The following is a 19,131-nucleotide window of genomic DNA, read 5'->3' on the forward strand; positions in this document are numbered from 1 at the left end:
GATTCTGAGTCATTCGGTATATATTGGGTTGCCCAAAAAGTAATTGCGGATTTTTTAAAAGAAAGTAAATGCATTTTTAATAAAACTTAGTATGAACTTTAACCAAATATACTTTTTTTACACTTTTTTTCTAAAGCAAGCTAAAAGTAACAGCTGATAACTGACAGAAGAAAGAATGCAATTACAGAGTCACAAGCTGTGAAAAAATTTGTCGACGCCGACTATAGGAAAAATCCGCAATTACTTTTTGGGCAACCCAATATATAAATGGGTGCTACAAGCAAATACTTTAAGTTATAATACCCTGTACCACAGAAGTATTGTAGAGTTTTAAAATAGAAGATATGCACTTACCAATCTTCGAGAAAAATGTTCTCCTTTATAGAAGACTAGCTGGGCCAGTAACCTTCGCTACAACCAACAATGTCTTTTTGAAAATGAATTTATGTGTGAGCATTTGAAAGTGACGATCAAGTTCTTCAGAAATATGGGCCCATATCAGATCCACACTATAATTTTTGCCCTACACTATTGCTGTGGTACAGGGTATTATAACTTAGGGCATTTATTTGTAACTTCCAGAAAAAAGAGAGGATCAGAATCACTTTCTGATTCGATTAGTCAATAAATGCGCTTGTAGTGGCTCTAGGAGTGAAAATCGGGCCATATATATATATATGTATATATAATCTTCCCAAAACTTTGTACAACGCTTTCCTCGACGACTCCGCCTCCCCCTCCCCTTCGGATATCAAAAATTTAAGTACCTTATTTTCACCGGGTGCCCAAACTCTACTATCTGTGAAAATTTCATGAGAATCGGTTCAGCCATTTTTATACCCACCACCATAGGATGGGGGTATACTAATCTAGTCATTCCGTTTGTAACGTCTCGACATAATCATCAAGACCCCATAAAAGTATATATATTCTTGATCGTCATGACATTTTAAGTTGATCTAGCCATGTCCGTCCGTCTGTCTGTCAAAAGCAGGCATACTTTCGAAAGAGAAAGCTAGGCGCTTGAAATTTTGCCCAGATACTTCTTATTAGTGGAGGTTGGTTGGTATTGCAAATAGGCCAAATCGGTCCATGTTTTGATATGGTTAGGTTAGGTTAGGTCCGTCTTGATCGTCATGACATTTTAAGTTGATCTAGCCATGTCCGTCCGTCTGTCTGTCAAAAGCACGCATACTTTCGAAAGAGAAAAGCTAGGCGCTTGAAATTTTGCCCAGATACTTCGTATTAGTGGAGGACGGTTGGTATTGCAAATGGGCCAAATCGGTCCATGTTTTGATATGGTTAGGTTAGGTTAGGTCCGTCTGTCGAAATCACGATAGCGGTCGAACGCGTAAAGCTAGTCGCTTCAAATTTTGCACCGATACTTCTTATTGATGTAGGTCGTTGGGGATTGCAAATGGACCATATCAGTTCAGATTTGGATATAGCCCCCATATAAACCCATCCCCCGATTTGAATTCTTGAACCCCTAAAAGTCTTAAATTCCATCTTATTTCGCTTAAAATTGGAACAACAACACCCATGCCAAATATGATCCGAATCAGTCTGTAAACAGATATAGCCTCCACATAAACTGATCCCCGGATTTGACTTCTTGAGCCCTCAGAAGCCTCAATTTTCATCCGATTTGGCTGAAATTTGGAACGTAGATATGCGTTACGACTTCCAACATCCATGCCGAGTATGATTCGATTCGGTCTATAAACAGATATATCCCCCATATAAACCGATCCCCGGATTTGACTTCTTCAGCCTTTAGAAGCCTACATTTTCATATGATTTGGCTGAAATTTGGCCCAAATCCCTATCTTATGACTTCTAACATCAGTGCCAAGTTTTATCCGAATCGGTCAATATGGTGATATAGACGCCCCTAAGTACCGATCACCCAATATGACTTCTTGAGACCAAAATGATTCAAATACGAACTCAGCTAACAAGGGTACATTTTAAGTGGAAGCCATGTTGGTGGGTATCCGAGATTGGGTCTATACGGAACAGACAAACAAACAAAGCACAACAATTTCATCAATTTTATATAATAGAAGACAGGTCGTACATATATGCGAATGAGTAATATTCTTAGTTCTAAGTGCTTATATATAAATCATACGTCACCCCTAACAAGAGCTGAAAGACTAATTCAAAATGTATTCACTGCTAGGCTTTTTTATACCCAACACCGAAGGACGCTGAAAAAAAGTTGGTCCAAAATGTAAGATTTTTCTATATTCTTAGGATCTTAGCGCCAAAACTTTCAAAATAAAGATGCAATCCTTATATTTAATTTTTATACCCTCCACCATAGGATAGGGGTATAATAATTTCGTCATTCTGTTTGTAACTAATCGAAATATTCGTCTGAGATCCCATAAAGTATATATTGGGTTGCCCAAAAAGTAATTGCGGATTTTTCATATAGTCGGCGTTGACAAATTTTTTCACAGCTTGTGACTCTGTAATTGCATTTTTTTTTCTTCTGTCAGTTATCAGCTGTTACTTTTAGCTTGCTTTAGAAAAAAAGTGTAAAAAAAGTATATTTGATTAAAGTTCATTCTAAGTTTTATTAAAAATGCATTTACTTTCTTTTAAAAAATCCGCAATTACTTTTTGGGCAACCCAATATATTCTTGATCATCGCGACATTTTATGTCGATCTAGCCATGTCCGCCCGTCTGTCTGTCGAAAGCACGCTTACTTCCGAAGGAGTAAATCTAGTCCCTTCAAATTTTGCACAAATACTTCTTATTAGTGTAGGTCGGTTGGTATTGTAAATGGGCCATATCGGTCCATGTTTTGATATAGCTGCCATAAAAACCGATCTTGGGTCTTGACTTCTTGAGCCTCTAGAGGGCGCAATTCTTATCCGATTGGAATGAAATTTAGCATGACGTGTTTCGCTATGACTATCAACAACTAGGCTGAGTATGGTTCAAATCGGTTAATATCCTTATATAGCTGCAATATAAACCGATCTTGAATCTTGACTTCTTGAGCCACTAGAGGGCGCAATTCTTATCCGAAATGAATGAAATTTTGCACGAAGTATTTTGTTATGATTTCCAACAACTGTGTCAGGTATGGTTCAAATCGGTTCATAACCTGATATAGCTGTCATATAAACCGATTTGGGGACTTGACTTCTTGAGATTCTAGAGGGCGCAATACGTATCCGATTTGGCTGAAATTTTGCATGACATATTTTATTATAACTTTCAACAACTGTGACCAATAAGATTCAAATCGGTTCAAAACCTGATTTAGCTGCCATATAAAACGATCTGGCATATTGACTTCTTGAGCCTCTAGAGGTCGCAATTATTATCCGATTTGCCTGAAATTTTGTACGACGGATCCTCTCATGACCATCAACACACGTGTTTATAAATTGATCTCTCTATTTTACTTCTTGAGCCCCCAAAGGGCGCAATTCTTATTCGAATTGGCCGACATTTTACACAGGTCTCCAACATATAATTTAATTGTGGTCTAAACCGGACCATATCTTGATATCGCTCTAATAGCATAGCAAATCTTTTCTTATATCCTTTTTTTTTTCTTAAGAAGAGATGCCGGGAAAAAACTCGACAAATACGATCCATGGTGGAGGGTATATAAGATTCGCCCGGCCGAACTAAGCTCGCTTTTTTTCTATTTACTAACGGACATAACAATCCGTTACAAATTTTAATCGCTGATTGATACTAAGTTTACTTTACAGATGTCTGACCAATTATTATTTTTTGAAAAATTCTTTTCTTATACTTAGCAATTTAATCTGAAAAAACAACATTTAAAGACGCTCATATATGCAGGGCTATTTTGCGTCCTTATCTACGGTACACTGTTGTCTTGTCCCAAGGTCAATTTGCTAACATTCAACGATATTTCGACCCTCATCTTAGATAAAACTATTAAACTATTACTATTTAAAATAAACAATCCTTAATATTAAGGAAAATATTTTTCACCAAAGGAAATGTTTCCCTAAAAAGTTGGTAAATTGATCATTTTTAAATTAAGTTGCTAATCTTTGGCTCCAATCGTTAAAAAAAGGAAAACAATTAGTCTATAAAGAGCAGGTTATATTTGAAGATGGACCATTTCTTCATATAGGCCACGTATAAACCGATCTGTCGATTTAAGGTTTTAAGCTCATAACGCTCTTATTTGTAGTCCGATTCCCTGGAACAGTGAGCAATGTTAGGTTTCTCGAAATCTGTGCCGAATATGGTTCAAATCGGTCTACATTTACATAAAATACTATATAGATCGATGTCCTAATTCGAGATCTTGGACGCCTAAAAGGCGCGTGTACTGCCCAAATATAAATTTTGCTCATTAATATTTCACTAAGGAACAGGGGCAAACTTCTCACATATCAATGAGTGCAGTCCGACTGAAGTTTTAGCTCAATCATAAGGGGCCTCCTTTTTTATAGCCGAGTCCGAACGGCGTGCCGCAATGCGACACCTCTTTGGGGAGAAATTTTACATGGCATAGTACCTCACAGATGTTGCCAGCATTAGGAGGGGAAAACCACCGCTGACAATTTTTTCTGATGGTATCGCCTGGCTTCGAACCCAGGCGTTCAGCGTCATAGGCGGAAATGCTAACCTCTGCGCTACGGTGGCCTCCCGGTGACATGTACTGCCCAATTTTGTTAAAATTTAAAATTGTGAGTTGAGTTAGACTCCTTTATATCTGTGCCGAGTATGGACCAAATCGAAGAGCAGTTTATACTTTCACACGGTCCGATTTGCCTAATTTACAATACCAACTTGATGGTCTCCGTGGAGCAGAGTTTAGCATGTCCGCATATGACGCCGTAAGCCTAGGTTCGTATCCTGGCAAGAACATCCGAAAAATAATTGAGGTGGTTTTCCAGCATTCGTCGTAGTGTGAATATCTGGTCCAGGGTAGGTTTACCAGGTCTAAAGCCGCATTGATAGGGCCCAATTATCTCATTGACTTTGGGTTTTAATCTTTTATACAGTACGCTTGAGAGTATCTTATATGCGATGAGGAGGAGACTTATTTCTCTGCAGTTGGCACATTCCGTCTTGTCTCCTTTCTTGTGTACGGGACATAGTATGTTGAGGTTCCAATCATCGGGTATGCGTTCTTCAAGCCAGATTGCGCAGATAAGCAGATGCGTCACTGCTACTTGGACCTCATTGTGACTAGGAGGTAAACATTCTATACCATCTTCAGGGATTGGTTCTGCGGTATCCTCTTCGCCGCCAACGTCGGACACTAGCAGTTGGGTAAAATGTTCTTTCCATATCCTCAGCATGTTATCTGTGTCAGTTACCAGATTTCTTTCTGCACCAAAGCCATCGTTTTGATATTTAATTCTTTGGTAGAATTTCCGGACTTCATTCTGACTCCTGTACATCTCAATTCGCTCACACTCAGGTCTTTCCATTTCCCTTTTCTTTCTGCGGAATAGACGTTTCTCCTCTCTCCTTTTCTTCCTATACCTCTCCTTCATCTGGCGCGTTGCTACTGATTGCAGGGTTGCTCTATATGCCGCATTCTTGGCTTAAGTAGCATCTCGACAATCTTGGTCGCACCATGGGTTTCTTGGAGGAGGCTTCCCGTACCCAAGTACGGATTTCGCGGCATTTTCCATGGAGTGGACAATAGTTTGCCACTGCGTCATTATATCATCGGAACAAGAAGTGCTTTCAGTTGGGTCAGTCGAGTGGAGTATGCCGCTGCCATCTGTTGTGTTTGCAGCTATTCAATATACATCTTCCGTGCAGTATCAGATCGTACTTTCCTCGCCATGTTCAAACGGGTGTGAACCTTTTCTGCAATAAGGTAATGATCCGAATCTATATTCGCTCCACGGATCGATCGTACATCTGGATGAATGCCTTCCATCTATCACAACGTGATCAATCAGCCTCAACCCATTACTGGACGTTATCCCCTGGAGGCTAAAATTTCCGACTGTTGGACCAAAGATGTATTCCTTCCGAATCTTCGCATTAAAATCTCCCAGAACGATTTTAATATTGTAACGTTTTTACTGCAGACGTTTTACTTTCAATTAAAACAGAGTTCGTTTACAATTAATTTACTTCACAATGATTTATTGTTCTACTTATTTGCTTTACAACTGCTGTTTGCTGATACGATTTCAATACGAGCTTTCAGATAAGACTCACTCGTGTTGCGTTACGCCACTGCGTTATATACCTCTTGCTGGCCACATCGATGTTTCGAGAATACGCAATCTGGTAACATCGCGATGGGTCCTCTCATGATCTCTGCTAAAGCTTACTAGCATTGACAAAGTCAAACACGCATACATAATATAATACTTGACAGGAAAACACATACACTTACATCTATTCAACATTAAAGTTAGGCGCGCAACCAAACAAAAGAAACACAACAGACATTGTTACAAGTAAGAAATTAACAACAAACAACAATAAAGAAATTCTAGGGAATACTAGAAACCAGCTATAGTATAGTACGTCACCGTTTGGTGTTGTAGTGACGCCATTTCCAGTCCATCGCACTTTCTGTAAGGCGGTAATACCTGCCTTGTACTATTACAATATATCCGCCAGCGCGTATACTGCACCTTCTCTATAAAGAGTGCGGATATTACAGGTGCAGGTCCGCAAATCATGGTCTATTTTTCGTTTGCGTGAGTCGTCAACTTTGGGGGGGGTCCGTTTTTACTATTCCTTTGTTTCTCATAGTTTTTCGAAGCGGGTTACTGGCCCAGCGCCATGCCTCCATGGTCCCATAGATCATCAAGGAGTAATTTCAGTTTGAAAATAAAAAAGAAGCCCCAGGGACTTTCTCACCCCCCGGAGGGTTAAGATGTCTTCCCTTGGCAACATACAAATACAAAATACAAATTCTGCCCATGAACATTCCACTAAGAAACAGGGGCAAACTTCTCACATATCAATGAGTGCAGTCCTATTCAAGATTTAAGCTCAATGATAAGGGGCCTCCTTTTTACAGCCGAGTCCGAACGGCGTGCCGCAGTGCGACACCTCTTTGGAGAGAAGTTTCTGATGGCATAGTACGTCACAAGTGTTGCTAGCATTAGGAGGGAAAAACCACCGCTGAAAATTTTTTCTAATGGTCTCGCCTGGATTCGAACCCAGGCGTTCAGCGTTATAGGCGGACATGCTAACCTCTACGCTTCAAAGGCCTCCCTTTGGCAACATCTTTTTGCCAAATTCAACTTTTTGTCGCCCATTTATTTTGTGTAAATTTGTCCTAAGTACGAAAAGTGCTAATTTAGTTTTTTTCCTATTATAATTACACTGAAATACTCACATTTTAACTATTTATTTGAAGTAACATTTCTATTCGATTGTTCCTGAGCTCACAAGTAGATTTGGAACAGCTGATACTCGATTATGCACTCGCTAACGAATACGGTAATGCCAAAACAATAGGACTGTTCGCGTACTTTTGCAGTAAAAATTTGCAGGAGAGTAAGAGCTATTTTGCTGTATCTTTAAAATTTGCAAGCAAAAGTACGCAAACGACTTCCAGTGAAAATTTGCAAAAAAACAGTTGATTTTTGTTTTATTGTAGTTGGTTTTTTATTTGCTTGCTTGGAAAACAATTTTTTAAATCAAAAATGCTGGCGATACCTTTGGGGTATTTTCCTTAGATAAACGTCAATTGGCCCGAGAGTGAAAATGCTAGAAGAGGAGCCATTCGTATATCCGTGATCTCCGTGCCACTGGACAGCTATCACAAATTACTGGGCAATCCCATGGCAACCGGTTGTACGTACCGCATTGGCCCGATGGAGTCTTTCATTGGCGCGATGGAGTTTTTCTGTATACAACACACTGCTACAACAACAACAACCGTGCACGAAGCTACGAATGTCATCGGTAGTACCAAGTCGCGCAAAGCGCTGATTCCACACAGAATCTCAACACTGATGCTGAAGAATCTGGGTTTGCCTGGAGTCGATTACCTTACAACTATCCTCAGCCTATCTGAACACTATTATAGTACCCGATGTTTGGAAGATGGGCAGTCTGAACCCGCTACTGAAGCCTGAAAAAGACACGAGCAAGGGGGAGTCATACAGACCGATCTCCCTTCACTCATCAGTAGCCAAGACGCATAAGGAACAACTTCCCCCGCTCCTCTCTTTGGGCAAATTCCATTCACTGAGCATCAGCATGCATTACATATGCTATATTTAAATCTGAGCTGATTTCTATGAAATTGACCAGTAATGTCGAGAGTCAAGAGAAAATCCTTCTTGCCAAATTTCGAGAGAATCTGTTAACAAATGAGCACTTTATAGCATATGGAAACTATATCTCAATCTGACCGGCTTTCGAGCAAACTTCTTAGATTTGTGTTAGTCGGCGACCATAGGAGTACAATTGCTTTACAAGCCATCACCGCATACAAAAGGCTACGGGAGCTTTCTATTTGGTCATGTGGCGGCTACGGACACTTTGTAATCATTGAAGATATCTGTATCCGTTCACAATTGGCAGACTAATTTGCACTAATTTTCTAATCCCACTGTGCGTAACTTTTTTAACTGCCCAGCTAGACCCACTCAATCCCATGGCAGCCTCTTCCCTCCTAAACAAATTCAAAGGAACGGTGTTGGTTTCATCGTAGCTCTCCGATGAGGATGATTCCATCAAAACACTTAAGAAACCGATAATTGCTCTTGTCTTGGCGGGTATTTTCATGTAACGGCTCCTTTTCCCAAAACAGCTGATCTTTACAAAACAAGTGTTCACGAGTGGATTTCGAACAGCTGATACTCGATTATGCACTCGTTAACGAATGCGGGAATGCCAAAGGAAAAAAATTCGGCCCCAGTTAATATTTTGTTGCAGACCAATTTGAGTGCTGAGATAATATAGGGTTTTTGCTATTTTTCACTTCTAACCTTGAAAACTTCTCTTTATTTTTGCAGGCAAACATACGTTCAGCATCATTATTATGCTCGACAGAATCATCCATTATAACAATTAAAGCAGCTAAGGAAGGCCCTCGCAAAGTATTGATTGTCAGCTCCAAAGGTAATCTGATACATGTGCGAGATGCCATTTCTGGATTATTATTGAGGACATTTGATGTGCCCGATTGCATAAATATATATAGTATATTGTTGAATGAGGGTATCCTGTATTGCGGCACTCAAAAAAAGGAGATACGTAAATATGATTTTGTGGTAAGTTGGCGAAATATTGACGAAAATTGTACTCATTGCTTGACATGCTTCTTAATAATAATTACATAAAACTTTTGTATAATGCAGACTGGAAATCCCGTGGGCTCAATAACCTGTGGTAATGGGGCTGTCAGCATGTTAATGTTTAGAAATAAATTCATGTTTGTGGGCTGCTATGATGGATTCATATACATTATCGATAAAGAGACCGGCCGCCAAGTAACACGCTTGACTGGATCAGGCAAAATGATATTGACATTGGAAATTGTCGGTGATAAGGTAAATAATGAATGGATTATGTTTAATCAACCGTTGGACGCTCCAATGCATGTTTTTCTGTGTTGTATGTGTCTTTACAGATAATTACTTCAGCCAAGGACACAAGCATGAAAGTCATAAATATACCCACGTTTTGTTTGACTGATGCACTTTGATTGCAGTTTGGATCTCCATGCAATAATTTATGTTTTACAAATCCATGGATGTATTTGGTCAAGCACTAGCAGCAGCCGCAGTAATGAACAAAGGAAACGAAACAGAACATAGTTCATGCATTACTATAATTATTCAAATGTATTTTTTTATTCACATTTTTTTCTTGTTGTTTCGGTTTATGAATATTAAGACTTAAAATTATGCGTTATATAATAATTTTTCCTTAAAAATGAAATATATATATATATATACATACTTTTTTAATATACATATATGTATGTACTTTGTTGGTACATAAAACGATATGTACCAAATTCTACTTTTTTATGTAAACTATCACACACACACACATACATACACTGACGTGTGGAATTGTAAAACAGAAAAAAAAACAAACAGAAAGTAAATTAACTTTTTTTTTAATTGATAAAATTTAATAAAGAATAAACCCTTTTGGCCATTGTGTCATGGATTTTATTTTTATCAACGGTTATAGCTAGAAGCTCGTGTAGTCAATTGCATTGAATGCAGTTTTTGATTCAATTTCTGATTGTGATCCTTAAGGTAAGCTATTAAATCAGCCTAGAACAGAAAAAATACACATTTATTTATATGTAATAGGAATTATAGGCATGTTTTAATAATTACCTGTTTTTCTAAAAGCTCTGCCACATTGCCATCCGGTTGCATTAAACCCAAAGAGCCTGCAGGCATATTGGATCCCAGTAAAGCATCAGGACTGCTGGCGCTCTTGTTAAAATTATAAACTTGAACTGAAAGTATTGAAATAATTCCATAAAAACATACTGTATGCCCACACACACACATAAGTACATTATAAAACAAGTAAAAGCGAGCTAAGTTCGGCCGGGCCGAATCTTATATACCCTCCACCATGGATTGCATTTGTCAAGTTCTTTCCCGGTATCTCTTTTTAGACAAACAAAGGATAAAAGAAAAGAATTGCTATGCTAATTGAATTGAATGTTGGAGACCACAGTAGAAGTCTCTGTGTAAAATTTCAGCTAAATCGAAAATGAATTGCGCCTTGTAGGGGCTCAAGAAGTAAAATTAGGAGCTGTACCAGGCTATATATCTCAGATCAGACCATATTTGACACGTATATTGGAGGTCATGGGAGAAGCGGTTTCAGCCAAATCTTATAATAATTACGCCCTCTAGAGGCTCAAGTCAAGATTCAAGATTGGTATGGCAGCTATATCAGGTGTTGGGCCGATTTAAACCATACTTAGCACAGTTGTTAGAAGTCATAACAAAACACCTCATGCGAAATTTTAGCCAAATCGGATAAGAATTGCGCCCTCTAGTGGCTCAAGATGTCAAGATTCAAGTTCGGTTTATATGGCAGCTATATCAGGTGTTGGACCGATTTAAACCATACTTAGCACAGTTGTTACAAAACACCTCATGCGAAATTTTAGCCAAATCGGATAAGAATTGCGCCCTCTAGTGGCTCAAGATGTCAAGATTCAAGATCGGTTTATATGGCAGCTATATCAGGTTATGGACGGGATGACAGGACCTCATTCACTATGGGCGAAGTAACCGGACTGATCCGAAGAGATGCGCCAGATTGTTCAACCGTCAATTTATTGTGCATCCCGAGTATGACAGGGCAAGGAGGTGAGCCATATCCATGGCGTTGGGACCCGACGGAATTTCAACATTGATGTTCTGGATTTACCTGGAGTTCAGTACCTTACTACTGTCCTCAACCTGTCCTTAAAAACACTTTTAAAGTTTCCGATTTCTGGAAAATGGGCAGAATGATCCCGCTACTAAAGCCTGGAAAGGAGCCGAGTTTGGGGGAGTCTACAGACCGATCTTCCTTCTCTCACCAGTACCAAAGACGCTTAAGGCATTACTCCTTCCGAGCCTCGTAAAATTTCTATTCGCCGAGCATCAACATGGATTTCGAAGACTGCAAAGCACAACAACTGCTTTACATGCCATCACCGCACACATATGCCGTGGCTTCAATCAGCCAGGGCCATGTGATAGGACGGTCCTCGTGGCACTGGACCTATCGAAGGAATTCGACAGTCAGCAATACCAAACTATTTGATGACATCTCCAACCCTCCAGCCAAACCTGAAATGCTAGGTAGCGTACTATCTGTGTGGTCGCCAGTTATTTTTGGAATTTAGGGATAAGAAGTTGAAGTACCGTAGAATGAAACAAGGAGTTTCCCAAGGTGGGGTGATATCCCCGGCATTGTTTACCCTTTAACTATTCTCCGTTCCGCCCCCTCCAGACGGCATAGAAATCGTATCATATGCAGACGATTGTACGATCATGGCATCAGGTTATAGACAGATTTAGATCATACTTAGCATAGTTTTTGGAAGTCACACCAAAAAGACACTTGCAAAATTTCAACCAAATTGTATAAAAATTACGCTCTTTAGAGGTTCAAGAAGTCGAAGCGGAAGATCCGTTTATATGGCAGCTATATCGGGATTTGGATTGATTCAGACCATACTTAACACAATTGTCGGAAGCCGTACCAAAACGATATTTACCAAAGTTCAGCCAAATCGGATAAGAATTGCTCCCTCTAGAAGCTCAAGAAATCTAATCGGGAGATCGGTTTGTATGGCAGCTATATCAGGCTATGGACAGTTATAGGCCATACTTGGGACAGTTGTTGGAAGTCATAACAATATGTGTAAAATTTCAGCCAAATCTATAAGAATTACGCTTTCTAGAAGCTCAAGAAGTCAAGACCCAAGATCGGATTATCTGGCAGCTATATCAAAACATGGACCGATTTGGCCTATTTGCAATAACAACCGACCTCCACCAATAAGAAGTCTCTGGGCAAAATTTCAAGCGCCTAGCTTTACTCTTTCGAAAGTATGCCTGCTTTTGACAGACAGACGGCGGACATAGCTACATCAACTTAAAATGTCATGACGATCAAGAATATATATAAAGGGTGATTTTTTTGAGGTTAGGATTTTCATGCATTAGTATTTGACAGATCACGTGGGATTTCAGACATGGTGTCAAAGAGAAAGATGCTCAGTATGCTTTGACATTTCATCATGAATAGACTTACTAACGAGCAACGCTTGCAAATCATTGAATTTTATTACCAAAATCAGTGTTCGGTTCGAAATGTGTTCATTCACCGTAACGTTGCGTCCAACAGCATCTTTGAAAAAATACGGTCCAATGATTCCACCAGCGTACAAACCACACCAAACAGTGCATTTTTCGGGATGCATGGGCAGTTCTTGAACGGCTTCTGGTTGCTCTTCACTCCAAATGCGGCAATTTTGCTTACATATTTACGTAGCCATTCAACCAGAAATGAGCCTCATCGCTGAACAAAATTTGTCAAAATTTGAACACATTTCGAACCGAACACTGATTTTGGTAATAAAATTCAATGATTTGCAAGCGTTGCTCGTTAGTAAGTCTATTCATGATGAAATGTCAAAGCATACTGAGCATCTTTCTCTTTGACACCATGTCTGAAATCCCACGTGATCTGTCAAATACTAATGCATGAAAATCCTAACCTCAAAAAAATCACCCTTTACTTTTATGGGCTCTTAGATGAATATTTCGAGGTGTTACAAGCGGAATGACGAAATTAGTATACCCCCAACCTTTTAAGCCAAAAACATATCGCACCATATGGCAACTATATCCAAATAAGGTCCCATCTAACCAATACTCTGTCCGGGTACCCGGGGGTCCTTTAATAATTGTACCTAATTTCGCCCTAATCGGATGAAAAATAAACGATGGTATATATGGAGATCGGTCTATATAGTCCAAATATGCAAATGCAAATTTGCTAATGAATATTCCACTAAGGCACAGGGGCAAACTTCTCACATACATTCAAGTGTAAAATGAAGTTTAAATTTGTTCAATGGTTATGATACTGGGGGTAAAAAAATTTACATCAGTTTCACGCGGCTGACCCTATTGCTTGAAGAAAGCACTCCCTGTCCGGGTTGTACAGCAGCGCAAGTTCAAACAATTCCCAACTTCATGGAAAGAGGGAAACTCCATCCGTACATGGGTACCAAAAGCCTCCCCCAAGGCACTCATGGTACGACCAGGAGTACCAAAATCCTAGTGAAGCCAAGAATGCGGCATACAGTCACTAGCAAAGCACCAGATGAAGGAGAGGCATCGGGAGAAAAGCACAAGAACGAATTAAGATGTTCAGGAGACAGAATGAAGTCCGAAAATTCTAATTTTAAAGAATTAAACATCAAACCGATGGCTTTGATGCAGCCACATCCTTCCGCAGAGACAAAGAAGGAGATCTGGTAACTGATACAGGTAGCGTGCTGACGTTATGGAAAGAACACTTTTCACAGCTGCTGGTATCCGATGATGGTTTCCAAGAATATACCAAGTAGCAGTAACTGGGCCGAATAACAATAAGGCAGCAGGAGCCAATGGGTCGCCGGCTAAACTGTTTAAGACCGGAAGCGACACGCCGATAAGGCGTATCATGAGCTCGCCTGCGCAATCTGGCTGGAAAGAGCCTCTATAAGTGTGGCTTAAGATCTGGTAAATTCACCATAGGTCAGATATTTACATTGCGCCAAATCCTGGAAAAGACACGAGAAGGAAAAATCAACACCTACTATCACTTCGTAAACTACAAAGCCACATTCGACAGCCCTATAGGTTCAAGGGTATTTCAAGCCATGTCTGAGATTGGTATTCCTTCAAAACGGCAGGATGACGCTTGCTGATACAAGCTCCTCAGTTAAAATAGAAAAGAACCTCTTCGAACCGTTCAATACCAAACGAAGTTTCAAACAGGGACACAGATCTTTAAATATACTGAGTGAGAAGATTTTACAACAAAAAGGTGTGAATAGGCATATGAACGTATGATGTCGAAGGCCTCAACACAACTATACCAAATTTCGGCGAAATCAGACAATAAATGCGCCTTTTATGGGGCCAAAACCTAAAATCGAGAGATAGGTCTATATGGCAGCTATATCCAAATCTGGACCGATCTGGGCCAAATTGAAGAGGGATGTCGACTGGCATAACACAACTCACCGTCCCAAAATTAAGCACAATCGGATAATAAATATGGCTTTTATGAGCCTAAGTCCCTAAATCGGCGGATTGGTCTATATGGGGGCTATATCAAGATATAGTCCGATATAGCCCATCTTCGAACTTAACTTGCTTATGGACAAAAATAAGAATCTGTGCAAAGTTTCAGCTCAATATCTCTATTTTTAAAGACAGTAGCGTGATTGAAGGCAGACGGACGGACATGGCTAGATCGACTTAGATTTTTACGCTGATCAAGAATATATATACTTTATAGGGTCGGAAATGGATATTTCGATGTTGCAAACGGAATGACAAAATGAATACACCCCCATCCTTCGGTGGTGGATATAAAAAGAAGGATAATATTTGTTTACGGATGCTACTTTGGATTAAGCAAGCAAGACACTGATGCTACCCTAGCTGTTGTATGGCTACGAATCATGGGTACTTGCTAATACAGATGAGGTGGTACTTGAAGTGTTTGAGAGAAAAATCCTTCGTAAAATATATGCACCAGTTTTCGTTAATGCAGAACATAGGCGTCCATAAACCATGAGCTGTATGACGACGATAGCATAATTAAACGCATCCAAAAACAATGGTTGCGTTAGCTAGGTCATATTGTAGGAATGGATGAAAAAGCTCCAGCAAAAAGTCTTTTGAAGGCGACCATAATAGAATAAGCAGAACGGGGAGACCAAGTCTAGAAAGTCTATTCTATGGTCGGCTAGAGGAATAGATTCTCTGAAATGGACAATTAAAGCGAAGTAAGGTACACATTTTTTTTAGGTTTTATTTAAGAAGTCTCGTGATGAACATTTATGAAATTTTGAAACTTTATTCTCTCATTTGAGGGGAAAAGTAAAAGTCAAATTTAATACCTCGAAGGGAAAAACTTCTTCGATTCTATTAAAGAATTTTTATAACATTGCAAATGTTTCCATAGGCGAAAGAGAAAATTAATTCTAGAATACATCCTTTTTACTATCAAATCTTTAGCCAGCCGCATATTTCACTACATGATTGTGGAAGTATTATATGAAGAGAGTCGATGGCGTAACATTTTTGACCACCGACTGTTAACTAAACTCATCCTTTTGCGAAGACAGAACTATGTACATACAAGATGTCTGAGCAGTATATACTTGGCTATTATCCTATGAGTTAATATTCAACCAGAGTAGTTTTGGCTCAACAACGCTCCGGTAGTTACAACTGACGCAATTCCTACTGTACTACAATTCCTACAACAAACTAGATATGTGTCCTGCTTGCTTGTAACCAGAAACAACACGTTAAAACTTCACTCGATTTCGTCTTCCCAGCCAATCCTACTCGACTTCTTATCAGATCACTTTGAAAGCACCCGCCTCAAGTTGTAGAATTTTTAGATCTGCATATTTAACAGAACCCAGAACAGACGGAACAACAGCAAAGACCCTTTAACACCGGTAGCATTCATGATATAGGCATTAACTGTTGAAAATAGATTATTTCACTTAATTGTCATGCTTACTTACCTATGTAGAGTCCATGCGTTGTTATCAAAATAAAAAGTTCCAAAAGCAAAACAGCCACTATGGATGTAACTGGGGTAAACCATGAATTCCATACAAGATTACCATAATTATGAAAAATAATCGAAAGGTTAACCAACAAAATCGTATTGAAACCAGATACCACACAAAAAGCTTTCCCATTGTGCTTCACCATGGTACGATGAAAATCGTGAAACCCATTCATTCTTAAATTATTGTGATGTCTTTGTAAAAAGGAATTAAAGAGCTGAGAGAAAAAGAAAAATTATTAATAAATTCATATTCAGTTCATATAATTGTTTTGAAGTTATAACTTACAAGGGTTATTATCCATAAGACCCCTCGACAGGTTGTCAAAATAAAACAAGCCTGGGCATTTTTCTCTTCCGGCCATATAAACACTAAGACTATGGCCACAAGTAGGAAAATTATTGCAATTAAAAGGTGGATGCTGCAAAATATAAAAATAAGTAATATGTGTTTTTAATTTAGGTTATGACTTTCTTGTGGTTTTTGAAGGATCTAAAGAAAGAAATATGTACGTACGTACTGGATACAAGGCATTGCTTTAAAAAAAAATACCAAGTTCTATTAAAGAAATGAGGAAAACATATCAATTCGGTTCGATTCATGTTCACCTCAATGATGATAGAAGTCATCCCTTTAAAACCTGGCACGATGGACGTTCATAGAAATGCTTTGTATTGCCAAAAATTCTATAAAACTAAAAAATCACTGTTAGAATCCTAGTAATGAAAGGATTTCCGTTCAGAATATTTTATTCTATCAAAAAATTCTACATTTGCCCATGAGCAGAGCCAAACTTCTTACATATCAATGCATATCAATGAATGCTGTCCGATTCTAGTTTTAAGCTGAATGGTAAGCCTCCTTTTTATAGCCGAGTCCGAAGGGCGTGCCGCAGTGCAACACCTCTTTAGCATTAGGAGGGCATAACCATCGCTGGGAATATTTACTGACGTTCTCGTCAGGATTCGACCCACGTGTTCAGCGTCATAGGCGGACATGATAACCTCTGCGCTACGGTGGTCTCCACTGCACATTATTTCATTCCGAGCGACCTTATGTTTGCAATATCTGTTTGAGTTTTTTGCAAAAGCACTCGAATTCTTTTCAGGTCACGATGTATTAGATGAGGATAACTTTTAGTGGCAGTCTGCATCAGACTCACTTAGACATTAATTTTATTCAATTGTTATAAAACAACAGTTGTTCTATAGTTAATATCGCTAAATAACAGACATACGAAATTGAAAAGGAATCGGCATGAAGATCGGTATCTTACGGGGTAGTTCGCCAAAAAAAATTTAGTTGGCATACCCCCTAATTTTGACCCCAGGAAACCGAAAATTAAGTCCGTTTTTGGGGATAGGGCCCGTGGACACCACTTAGGGCCGGCTTTGAGATATTCTCCTCCATATGTCCAACAATGGGAAATAGACAAAAGTATTTAAAATAAAACTCTATTTGCCTATCAAAGTTGGACAAAATTTGACGGCCTTCGGCCGGGTTTGAGTTTATATCGTCCTCCATATGTCCCACAGTGGGAAATAGCAAAAGTATTTTAAATAAAACTATGTGACTTCCAAAGTTTTTTGTAAAAAAGTGCGATTTTTTTGAAAATGTTTTTATTTTTTGGTAAATATGTATTTGTTTTAATTTAATTGTTGTTGTTGTAACCACATTTTCATGTGGCGATGGTGATTGTCGTCAAGCTCCTGCAGATGAGCATGCTCGTTCCGGGCCAAAAGACCGATCGCCGCGAGAACAGGATTTTTAATTTAGAGTCCTTCTAGAGCTTAATTTCTTGCATATACGTTATCTTCTCATTCAATTTGATACCCATAGTGTGTAGGTTTAATAGGGTTCCAAATTCTCAAGACCCTGTAGGGAAGGCCCGGGTCAAAATTTTCGACCTTTGTTTGCATATTCGTAATCTAATAATCAATACCTTTCATTTGATACCCATATTGCCTAGGTTGGACTACTTCCCCCCAAGGGGAGGTTTTTGGCTCCTAGGGGAGTCCACAGGCCCGAGCCCCAAAAATGGACTTCATATTCGGGTTCCTGGGGTCGAAATTAGGGGGTATGACAAAAATTTGATTTTTTGCGAACTGAAGATCTGGAGCCTTTTGAGGGCTATAGATGCCTAGCGAAGACTCTGCAACACTCGTGGTTTCAGTAGCAGCTAACTTGTTAAGCTTGATACCAGTGTGCAGTTTTTGAGCCATTGAATCCTTCCTAGCTAAGGACTGCTTCCACTCAGAAAATTTGCATCTGCAATAACGGTATTACTCTGACGGAAGCTAACCTGAATACGATTATCACGGATAGTAAAGGAAAGTACCATAAGCAAATTTCGTGGTTTTTTGAATTTGTACGAGATTTATATATTCTAACTTTAAACACAATGTTTTTGTCCATAAACATAAACATATCGAATTTAAGATTAGGTGTAGCATGATTGCTCTCTGCACTGCACTAGACCATAAAATAATACTGCTACACCATTCCCAGGTATGTCTCAGCGTTACTTTCACCATCACTACTTACCAACTTGCCGGAATTGTTTTCAATTTCTTAAATTCATTTCCAGAAGATGTCAAGATAGGCTCAATGTCTGTGACCGAAATATCATCCATATTTTGCGAGTCCTGAAACCAATGATATTACGCATTAAATATACTATGCACTTAAAATCGAAATAATAACCGTACAACCATTGCCAGTTCCAATCAATTATGACGATTCGAAACAACAGATAAAAAATATAGCCGGGAATATTTAACGTTTGCCTTTGTTCTGTTCTATGATTCACAAATAGCGCAGAATTAATAATGCAAT

The 19,131-nt window shown here is 39.0% G+C and overlaps 2 protein-coding genes across 3 annotated transcripts in view; one reads left to right on the forward strand and one right to left on the reverse strand.

Moving 5' to 3' along the window:
• The window catches only part of LOC106082480 (bromodomain-containing protein DDB_G0270170), a 118,364-nt gene extending 108,243 nt beyond the window's left edge, over positions 1 to 10,121 (forward strand). Inside the window, exons 5-7 of the mRNA XM_013245024.2 lie at positions 8,966 to 9,223; positions 9,311 to 9,502; positions 9,583 to 10,121. Of these exons, the coding sequence (XP_013100478.2) occupies positions 8,966 to 9,223; positions 9,311 to 9,502; positions 9,583 to 9,657 (525 nt within the window). The 3' untranslated portion in view covers positions 9,658 to 10,121. The remainder of the gene's footprint in view (positions 1 to 8,965; positions 9,224 to 9,310; positions 9,503 to 9,582) is intronic.
• Positions 10,062 to 19,107, reverse strand: LOC106082485 (transmembrane protein 192). 2 transcript variants are annotated; one of them, XM_013245032.2, is made up of 6 exons: positions 19,008 to 19,107; positions 18,841 to 18,941; positions 16,585 to 16,717; positions 16,249 to 16,513; positions 10,307 to 10,431; positions 10,062 to 10,240 (listed from the first exon to the last, which is right to left on the reverse strand). In XM_013245032.2, exons 1-6 carry the CDS (start codon positions 19,008 to 19,010, stop codon positions 10,142 to 10,144), a joined length of 726 nt encoding a protein of 241 aa, XP_013100486.1. In that variant the 5' UTR covers positions 19,011 to 19,107; the 3' UTR covers positions 10,062 to 10,141. The 2 variants fall into 2 exon arrangements, with proteins under 2 accessions (XP_013100486.1, XP_013100484.1); XM_013245030.2 differs by having other exon boundaries at positions 19,005 to 19,103.
• Between the last annotated feature and the right edge of the window lie 24 nt (positions 19,108 to 19,131).

Source organism: Stomoxys calcitrans, chromosome 2, assembly GCF_963082655.1.
Source record: "Stomoxys calcitrans chromosome 2, idStoCalc2.1, whole genome shotgun sequence".
Classification (NCBI taxonomy): Eukaryota; Metazoa; Arthropoda; class Insecta; order Diptera; family Muscidae; genus Stomoxys; species Stomoxys calcitrans.